The 11,455-nt window shown below is 37.1% G+C and overlaps 1 protein-coding gene across 1 annotated transcript in view; it reads right to left on the bottom strand.

The window, feature by feature from the left end:
• Positions 1-3,144: 3,144 nt before the first annotated feature.
• The window catches only part of LOC106473449 (transport and Golgi organization protein 2-like), a 36,258-nt gene continuing 27,947 nt past the window's right edge, over positions 3,145-11,455 (bottom strand). The window contains exon 3 of the mRNA XM_013934130.2: positions 3,145-3,908. Within this exon, the coding sequence (XP_013789584.1) occupies positions 3,788-3,908 (121 nt within the window). The 3' untranslated portion in view covers positions 3,145-3,787. The remainder of the gene's footprint in view (positions 3,909-11,455) is intronic.

Raw genomic sequence — 11,455 nt, 5'->3', positions numbered from 1 at the left:
ATTCTATTGTTAACAAACGTTTCGGAACTTATTAAGATTTGTTGTTTGTTATTAAACACAAAGCTACACAAAAGGTTGTCTGTGCTCTGCCGCCACGGGGATCGAAACCCGGGTTCTAATAGTATAAGTCCGCAGAAATACTGCTGTGCCACTAGGTGGCACATATTAGAGTAAAACAATAAAATGTTCTACATACACGATGTTCAAAATCCTAACTCATTTAATTTAAATTAAACTACTATTGACCAATGATTAATTGGAGTTCGTTTTTTTTCACTCCAGTAAAACTGGTGATTTTTGTCTCCTGGAAGAAGGACAGTGATATTCATTCCACTAACCAGAAAATACAGAAAACTTTATAAGTATATCACATCCCAGCTTATTGTAAACACAGTTTTTAAATAAAGAACAACCCAAGAATGGTTGGATGTCGCTGACGTCCAAACTTTATCAGTATATCACATTCCAGCTGATTGTAAACACAGTTTTTAAATAAAGAACAACCCAAGAATGGTTGGATGTCGCTGACGTACAAACTTTAGATTCATGAACGTCCTCTTCTGCTTTCTTCACATCTCAATACTAACATTGTTACAAGTTTCCTTGAAGTTTTTGTCATTATTCGTTCTTTGAAAACTGGCTCATACATACTAATCTAATTTTAACAATTTTAGACAATGCAACATAAACATCAACGGATAGTATCCCCATCTCTTGGATGCAACATAAAACAATGCATTAATACCACAATTATCAAAGGTACTTGTGTTCCTACCCTATCAGTTTAAAACAGAAACTGACAACATTCAAGATGCTGAAATCATTTATTAGATAATTAAAGAGATAACAAAATGAGAAAATAAAAAACTGTTTTTCTTCTTTTATTTGTTACTCAATTAAAACAAAACGAATTTAATATTAATCAGTTTTTAAATAAAGAACAACCCAAGAATGGTTGGATGTCGCTGACGTACTGAAACATAGTGGTAATTAATACTAACTTCCAGGTAGAGCAAGCTTATCAGTTGTGTCAGATCAGAATTTATTAGGTACTTTTCTTAATATTTGTTTCGTGTGTACTTTTAGTTTGTATGATTTTTTTAATGTTACCGTTTCATTGATGACATAGTTTTACTTGTACGTAGGGATTATATTATTCATGTAATTTTAGCTAAATGATTCCATATGTTTAAATATATCTTTCACAGCCATAGACATATGTCATTCTTTGGAGCAATTCCATGGGTACATATATGTCCCTTTTTGGAGTACTGCCATGGGCACTTATATGTCACCCTTTAGAGCACTGCATTGGGTACATATACGTCTCTTTTTGTAATATTAACATGGACACTTATGTCCCCCTTCTAGAGCAGAGAGATGGGTAAATATATATGTCCCTCTTTGGAGTACTGCCAAAGGCATTTATGTCCCCCTTCTAGAGCAGAGAGATGGGTAAATATATGTCCCTCTTTGGAGTACTGTCATGGGCATTTATGTCCCCCCTTCTAGAGCAGAGAGATGGGTAAATATATGTCCCTCTTTGGAGTACTGCCATGGGCACTTATGTCCCCCTTCTAGAGCAGAGAGATGGATAAATATATGTCCCTCTTTGGAGTACTGCCATGGGCACTTATATGTCCCCCTTTAGAGCACTGCCATGGGTACATACATGTCTCTTTTTATAATATTGACATGGGCACTTATGTCCCCCTTCTAGAGCAGAGAGATGGATAAATATATGTCCCTCTTTGGAGTACTGCCATGGGCACTTATATGTCCCCCTTTAGAACACTGCTATGGGTACATATATATCTCTTTTTAGTGTACTGCCATGTACTTTCAAGTAATAAAATTCCAAATCCACCCATTATCTATAAAATTTGCTTTAATATAATTATTTTTGGCAAATTATGGCACATAATCAAATGAAGGATAATGATTTATAAAAGTATAGTTAGTCAACTCTAAATAACCTTATACATATAAAAACACAAAATACATTACAGAAGTACCGAAAAACATCAGTAGGTACAAGTGTTTTATATACACACACATATACATTGGGTTACTTATTGTTAGACTTTTATCCATTTGAACATGATGTTACTAGTAACCACTAGTTCAAGTCATTCACCTTATGGAAAGTAAAGTTGTTGCTATCTCGGAGGTAAAATGGACAGGTTATGGTAAGAATGTCCAGTTTCCAGAGAAAGGGGCAACCAAAGTATTCCAGATTGATAAACAAAATTCCTATAGTCCTCTAATAATGTCCAATTTCTCCCTTCCTTTTATATATATAACAAGTTATACTTCTCATCAATTTCTCTACAGAAGCAATAGAGTAGTTCCCTGTCTTCCCGTTTCAACTAGTGTAGGAACATTGTGGCCCAGTCCACATGCTTCTGATCTCCCACACTCAACAAGGACTAGAAGGTTTTAGTTTTCTTTCATGGAGAATGATTTGATTATTACTATTAACTTATTCTAAAGCCTTTCGTTTTCACGAACATTTGGCTTGTACTATGAAGGCTACTGATGTTCATTATTGGACTTGATTAACAAACTTACTATAACTACGGGTCAAATTCTATCCTGTTTTAACATTAGTTAAACACTTGAGTTATGTATATCACATTCCAGCTGATTGTAAACGCACTAAGTACATAACATGACGTTTATACACACTGCAAAAACAGAGCTATTGATTAAGCTCCCATGACTTGCTAATATTAACAGCTTAAAATACATTCAAATTAATGTTTTTGTATAAAACTTGCACTAAATCTGATATCATGAACAGTTTTACAGCATACATTTTTTTCACGTAGTTAAATCTGTAACATTTCAGCTCACAGGAGTAGGCCATCTTTGGTCAACATATGGTTAAGAATAATTACAAATTCAAGTTTGAATGCCTGCAGATGGCCTGCTCTTATGGGCTGAATTAAATGTCATAGTTTTAATTGTTTAAAAAAATAAACATTTTCCTTGAAAAGCTATTCATGATATCATATATATTTACTCAGTTCTTAGTACTTCAGAACTTTCATTATTTCTTTAAAGATTAGACCAACAAAACACAAGTAACTTCTCATACTCCCAAAGTATAAAATAGATAATAACAAGAAATCCTAACACAGGTTTACATAAATCTCAGTTGTTTTTATTTTTTCCAAGTGATTAGCACTAAAGTTTCTATTACACACTTACAGCACAGTACCGAGTTCTGATGAAATAGTTGAGTTGATATACGTCAAATAAATCAGATTTTCAAAAGTTGAAGTAGGTACTGTATTAGAAACAAAATCAGCTGTTATTAGGAAAGTAAAAATTCACATTTGGGAAAAAAAAAAAGATTTCCAAAACATATTTCCAGACTCAATACACACATAATAACAGTATTAAAAACCAGAGTCGTTGAATAACTATGAAAAGTAATAAAAAAATTTTCAGAAGTCACTTCAAGACTGCACTGAAACCTTTCACAATCTCAAGAAACTAAAAAATAATTTATTTGTTGATTTATTTGAACATTCCAAATCAATAGGAGTAATTTAGGTTTTGGTTGTGTGTGTTATTCAGTACATCCTTAGTATATTTTTATAATTTTCATTCAGTATAATATATAAAAGCCTATACACTCATAATTAACAATATATATATTATTTTAATTATTATGGTATAATTTTAGCAGCTCTTCTGTTTGCAACAGAGTATTACATAATTATAAATGTTCAAATTAGAACATTTAAAACAAAACACTATTTATTGGTCTTCATGGGGACTATTCTATCTGAAAGGTGAAGTGAGTTTCTACCCAATCTTTGTTGTTCAACGGATCCTTCATTGTTCTTTCATAAAAATCCACTTGACCAGTCCCATCAACAAGTACAACAGAATGTGTCCTGAAAGAAGAACTCGTCATCAACATAAATAACTAAAGCACTGTTGAAGCTAGAATTGTTAACCATAATAAGATAACATTACATATAGCATAACTGTAAATCCTGTGTTAGAGAACTGTTAACAGAAATCAGATAATATTGTATATATGATGACCTAACACTGTTTGACTTCAATGTAAAATTTTCTTACAAAATTAAATAGAAAAGTCACTCACCTACTGGAAAAAGTTCAATAATTATGTTTATAACATTAGACTTTTGGTAAACTAACCTAACCAGTCATCAACAAGATCTAAAATTCAGCATGTACTGGATAATTTTGGTAAAAACATTTATAATCAACTACTTGTTATTTCTTTAGGACAACTTGAAAGTTATAATTTTCCTACACTGAAAATGTATTTCTTCTAGGTACTTACCTCCACTCACATACATAGCTATTCTCATTCAGTGCTGCCCTCTATATGCAAAACAATTGTGCCACAAGCCTTTTATCTCCTCTCCATTGGAATTGACTGATTCCAGTGCATCTCTCATTCAAATCATCATGTATCAACCCTCCTAAAAGTGTGACATACTCTCCTGATGCATGTGACTCCCTCTATTCAATTCTACTGAACTATCACTTTGAGTTTTGGTAGAAGATGAAAGCAGTAGTTTTCAGTAGGGAGGAAGGGTGGGAAGTGTGACAAGAGGTAAGTATCCATCAGAAATACATTTTCAGTATAGGAAAATTATAACTTCAGACACGGTACATTACCTCCACTCGCATAAATAGCTAGAATCACAGTTTGAATAGGTGGAGGGACCGTTGGAAGGGAAAGAGAGAAGTATCCTTCATAAACATCGAAAAACACTCCCTAAGAGGAGACAGTCATGCCATTGGTAAGTCAACTACAATTTAAAACCCAGCCATCTGGTGGGGGTAGGAAAGAGGATCATACTGTCTTCATCTCAATTTCATGAGGCTGGAGGGAATCAAGAACCCCAGACCAATGAACGGGGTACATGTTAATATAACAAATTAATAGATCGATCCAGGAACCCAATATCCAATATTGAAAAGATGCCTACATAATGTAAACCATCTCCCTCAAAATTGAAATTGACCAGAAACACCCCAAGCACAGAAACATCCTCAGAATAATAAGCATTGAGGGATAGTGGAAGGGGAAGAACCGTAATAATCTGCATATCCCTCCACCATGACCCACAACACTGATGGAGTAACAAGAGTATAAATGAGGGAAGAATATAGACATCTATAATACATTTGTGAGGACTTATGTTGATTGGTTCAACTCTAAATCCAAAACCCAGTCACTGGGAACCGACATCCACATAGGGGTAGGATGAGGGATCCCAATTAAAAGGGTGAATTGCAATTTTGACACTTCACTCCCATTTATTTTTGTATCATATTGGAGGATATCAGGTTATGTACACCAGCAGAACACCACCCTACTCTCAACTGAATGGTTTTCTAATCATATCTATATTTTGTTTGTATTTCATTAACTAATTCAGGAGGATGCCTCCATGATCCACCACCCAATGGCTTGGAACTGGAAAGTGGTAAGGACTCTCAAACTTCACTAGAAGAAAAGGGGGGATACAATGGACAGTCTGGAGGAATGACAACACAGGAGACAGTGCAATGGGTGACCACAAAACCCTATTTTTAAAAGCAGACCATACCAATTAATTCAATACAAGGCAACGTGTGTTGCTTGGCAATGGAAATATAATATGTACGTCGACTGGGCTTTACAGTGTGGATTTGACCAGTTAAAGAACATCTGCTCAGGCACCACTTGCCACAGAGCAGGATCCAAACAATGAGTAATAATAAAAAGGGAAAAAGGCCCCTGAAAAGAAATAAGGCATAATAAAATAACTTACCCAGTCAAAGTCTCACTGAAGTCTGAAGAATGGCTACAGGCAGAAGACGATAGCCTGGAGTGGAATAATCCATGATACTATGCAAATAGTGAGAGATGAACATATTAGGGATAGCCCACATGCTCAATTGAAGAATTTCTTCCAAGTAATGATGAAGATGAGATACCAATGAAAAGATAAGGTGTCAAATTTGATAGAAGACACCCAGAACAATGAATGGGAGAGATACGATAAAGAGGAATAAACCAATCGATTTAAAAGCTGAACCCAACTGGCGAGAGTGGAAGGAGAAAGATCACGAACAGAGGACTGCTGCCAAGGAATAAAGAGGTAGGAATGAGCACCATGGAAGGAAGCCATGTGGGAAATATAACACCAAAGAGCACGTACAGGGCATTGAAGTCTATCTGGATTGTGCCAAGGATAATGGTGGGAAATGGAAGGAAGGGAAATCAGCAAAAAGGAGGAGTTACCATTACAAGCTGCTGAAGTTATGGTGAGAAACGAATGATACAGATAAAGGAGAAGTTATGTAGAATGATAAAGAGTATGTGAAACATTGATGCCAATAAAATGGATTTTCAATTTCCATGGGCTAAGAGGAGAGGGAAATATGTATTAAGGGAAAGGTGAAACAAGGAGCACGTTGATAGTAGTTTGAATGGAGACAAATTCAGGCAGTGAAGGACCACATTAATATCCCAACCTGGACGGGCAGTCTGTCATGATGGACAATTAATCCAGAAGGAATGCATCAACAGGGAAAAAGTAGGACAGGTAAACACCCTACAATATTGGGAAAATGAAAGGTATGGGACAAAGTGGCCTGATAACTCAAGATCGAAAAGCCAAGTGAGGAAATCTGCAATATAAGGAACAGTGGATTGAGCAGGGGAAAACCCTTGACCCAGAGACCAATGACGGAAAACATTCCATTTATGATGATAAACTTCTATGGAGGAAGGACAAATGGAACGAGCCAGAAAAAAGCTACCCATTGGGTCAAGCTGGATCTCCTCACCAAGGGCTGGATGAAAACCAGGTATTAAGACAGAAGGCAGGAAGAGCTGGATGAAGCACCTGTGACCAAGGTAGACAAAGAAGAGATGGAGTCAGAGAAAGAGGTAATGGAGGGAGTAAGTTGGAGCTAAAGAAGTTGCAGAAACCATGGCTGATCCAGCCAATAAGGAGCAATCCAAAGGACTTGACACGGATGACTGAAATCACTTGAATGGAAGGATAAACATATAGGTATTTGTTGGTCCCGTCCTGGCTGAAAATATCAACAACCAGAGAAAGAAGATGAGGGACTAGGGACCAAACAGAGGCAATTTGTGGTTAAGGGACATGGTAAAAGCATCAATGTGAGAAGTACCCCACTGACTAAAGGCAAAGCCGATCTGTGACAAGATTGAAAGCACCCAGAACATGACACAAAATGATATGAATATGTAGTGTGTAGGTCCAAAAAGGAAGAGGGATCAAGAATGGATGCCATCCTGGTGATTCAGATAAGCAACCACTGTTGAATTGTTGGAATGGATCGTTACCAGATGATTTATGGCCAGCAGGAGAAAATGAACCAAAGCACAATGTACAGTAAGAAGCTACAGCATGTTGATATGATAAGACTTCTCAACTGCAGACCAATACACTGAAGTTTCGTATTGATCGACTCATTCCTCCATTCCTGAATGGATGCATATCTGAAAATGTGTAAATCTGGACGAGGAGGAGAAAGCAGGACACCTGCTGACATTGTGAGTCTTGTACAACTACCAATGAAGATCGTCGACTAGGGTAGGAGGAAGAGTAATAAGAGCCGTCAAAGGATTCCTAGCAAGATTCCACTGAGCCTGCATATGAGCCCTACCAAATAAGTTAAGGGCTGCCATGGAAGACCACATGCCCAAATGTGAGATGTTATAGAGGGAGCAGTAAGAGTATGAAGAACTTAAAGCTCCATCGAATGAAGTCGAAGAGAAGAAGGTAGGGCCTGAATGAGATGGGTGTTGTAAAAAACACCCAAAATGGACAAGATGTTTGGAATGAGCTAACAGAAGCCAGTCGTCCATATAATGATGAAAGCACAACCTGAGAACATGTAATTGTGTGACGAGTGAATACTCTGACTACAAAAACATATGGGGCTGAAGCAAGCCCGAAGGGCAGTGTGCAAAACTGATAAGCCACCCCAGGGTGACCAAACCAAAGACAGGGTCACGACTGATGAGATATCGGGATATGCAAATAAGCATTCACGACATCCACCTTGGTCATCCATAAACCTGGAGAAAAAGCCCACCTGAGGGTGAGAAATGACCACATGGTGAAACAGGGCAGATTGAGAAATTGGTTGAGGTGGGACAAATCTATTACAGGCAACAAACAGTTTGCAATAATAGCCTGGAGAAAGATGATGAAGAGGTTTGGTGAGACAGAAGGTCTTTTACTGCCTCTTACAGACGCTGGCTGGTGGTAGGATTCTGAGCCATGGGGAAGGAAATGGGTACCTGAGACAAAGGAGGAGGGGGGAGAAATTGTAGAACAAGACTCTCTGATAAAACCCAAAGATCTGTGGTGAAAGATCATCAAAGGGGAACAAATTCGTACACTTGGGCTTCCACCAGACCAGAACCCACTGGGTAGTCACTGGTACTTTTGGCGACGTGCCCATCTACATCAAATAAAATGACGAGATGAGAAACCCCTGGATGGAGGAACAGGTAAAGGCTGAGAAGGACTAGGAGTGGAAACAGGAATAGGGGCTTATCTTGGTTCCGACTGTGACAAACGTCCTACCAAGGAGGAAAGGGTAGAGTTTGATGCACAGATTCCACATGTGATTCCAAAGTCTCAGGTACATGATCAAAAACATACCATCAAAAAAATGAGCCATCCATAAATCCCCAAGAACATAATGAACTTAGGCCAGATCTACAGCCAGAACATTCCAAAAACAGAGAAACCACATGTATAAAGGGAGAGCCAAAGACAATAATCTAGCCAACGTGTAAGTAATAAGGTAGAGGCTTTCCCTCAAAAAACCTTCAAGATTTCAGTGGATTACCTCAGAAAGGAGATGAATAGTAGATAAATACCATAGAAGAAAAGTAAGGGTAAGATGAAGGTGTGAAAACTGGACATGGGTTAAATGCACAGGAAAATCAGGGACTGCCCTCCACACAGGTAAAATCGACCCCAACTGTTGAGAGTCGAGAAATGGACAGTCATCCTGATGGTAAACTAATGCAAATTGATATGTGGCCGTGGAGGGTAAGGCATGATGGCACCCTCAACCAGTTGTGAAACCAATTGTTCAGCATGAACCTTAATAACCTGGGTGGGTGGGAAAACTAAATATGGAGAGGAAGAACAATCATGCAACAAAGAAGGACAAGTACCGTAGGAAATCGGGGAAATGGATAAAACATCACATACATGAGGAATCATGTCTAAAAATGCAGTATTAGGTCTAGCTGATTCCGCAGGTGGGGAATAGGAAGATAAGGCAGTGGTGGGAAAAGGCTATCAAAATCTTCATCGGCTCAAATAGGTTCAGCTTGCTCAGGTGGAAGTTGGGCAAATTCAGAAGAAGGAGGTTTACCCATACAACTATCAATCTCATGATGGATAATTGCAAATAAATCCAACAATGAGTCTCCTCCACCTGTAGCCTGTGAAACAGTGCAAGTACGAGGTATGATACTCAAAGTGGTAACACGAACCTCATAATTAATTGAAGTAATATATACCAAACAATAGTGTTTGATGTAAAACTGCGACTGTGAGGAAAAAAAAAAGACTGGGAAATGAAATTAAAGTAAAATACTTCTTCAATGTAAAGAAAAAAGAAATCCCACTTCAGAAATTAAATGATTAAAATCATGAATACAGATCACATGAAGAACACCAAAAGAAAAGAAAAGTCTGAACACGAGTACTGCCAAACAGTGATAGTTTGGTAGAATTGAATAGAGGGAGTCACATGCATCGAGTATGTCACACTCTTCTTGGTGGAGGGTTGATGATTTGCATGAGAGATGCATTAGAATCAGTAAATTTCATTGGAAGGAAGATAAAAGGCTTATGGCATATGTAAAAATGTTTTTTGCATATAGAGGGTAGCACTGAACGAGAATAACTATGTATGTGAGGAGAGGTAATGTACTGTATCAGAATTTATTAAGTACACCTTAACACATTTCTTCGTGATAATTTTAAATTTGAAACAATTAAACGTATTATATACTTTTGATACCATCACATTTTGTTGAAAAGATGAACAGCTTTATAAGCATAAATTAAGCAACAAAGAATAAACACAAATTTACAAAAATATAAAGATGATTACACCGACTAATTTTGACGTACCATGTGTATCATTTTCAAGGGTATACTATATTTGTGTACAGTGACATCTAGGGAGTGATATTTTTAGGTCTGATTTCTTCATACATATTCCATTGAAAAATGTTTTCCATAATGGATTCAGTTGAAAGCCCATATCATTGTTTATGAGTTTGTCTTCATTCTTCAACGGAATTAGAACTTTTTAAATTACACCTGGAACTAATGAAACATTTAAATCCTATACAAAAAAACCTGTTCAGAAAAGAAAATTAATCACAAAAAAAGAAACCAACCATCTCTAACCAACATAAGAAAAGTGATTTCATTTGATCCGAAATTTAAATCAGTTGTTTTACCTAACACCGTTGAAAATTCATCAGGCCACCATTTATCAGAAATCCAACTACATGTATAGGATTTGGGAATGAATTTGGAAGTCTCTCATAACAAAGTGAACTCTGAAGAAATTGTTTCAGAAATAGAAGCAGGCATTCGTAACTTGGATGACATCACTCAATCCAATATTAAATGGGAAATGTATAAGATATATACATTTTTTAATATTGTTCATCCCGAACAATAGCATCTTAAATTAAACCAATAACAATTAACAATAACTTAATTAAATGTACAGAATTACAAACACAAAATTACAATTCAACAAAGTCTCTTAATTTTACGGACGTATCTTCTTCCACACTGGTCTCTGTCTCGTTGGTTTCTGCTTCATATGGGGTTCATCTGCTTCATCAGGAAATGTCCTATCGTCGATAACACTCACATCAGTGGTAGTAACTTCATTAAGAGCTTCACCGTTTCCCTTCTCAAAACTGAGTAGAATTTCTTCTTCGACAGTGGCTTTTTCAGGTGACATTTCTTCAGCAGCATCATTTGTTCCGTTGTTCACTTCGTCCAAGCTGAAATGTCCTGGACCGTGATAACGCCAAAGCCTATTGGCATGCACCACTTTTGGCTTACCTCGCCGACCACATTTGATTCGGAAAGTCACGTCTGAGAGACGATCCACTATGTCATATGGGCCTTCCCATGGAGAAGACAACTTCGGAGACTTCACTTTGGTCTTCCTGGGATTATACAACCACACCTTGTCTCCTGGTTCAAAGTTGACTTCAGTAGATCTCTTATCATAAGATAGCTTCATCGAATCATCACACGTTTTCAAGTTTGAACGCACTTCATGGTGAATATCATCCATCCTTTCCGATAACACTTTCACAAACTCTGACACATTCTCAGGCAACTCTTCATAAGGTAGACGTCCCTTATGCTTG

The sequence above is a fragment of the Limulus polyphemus genome, unplaced genomic scaffold, assembly GCF_000517525.1.
Source record: "Limulus polyphemus unplaced genomic scaffold, Limulus_polyphemus-2.1.2 Scaffold6185, whole genome shotgun sequence".
NCBI classification, from domain to species: domain Eukaryota; kingdom Metazoa; phylum Arthropoda; class Merostomata; order Xiphosura; family Limulidae; genus Limulus; species Limulus polyphemus.
Note: the sequence above shows the minus strand (reverse complement) of the source record. Positions and strands in the feature narration are given on the sequence as shown.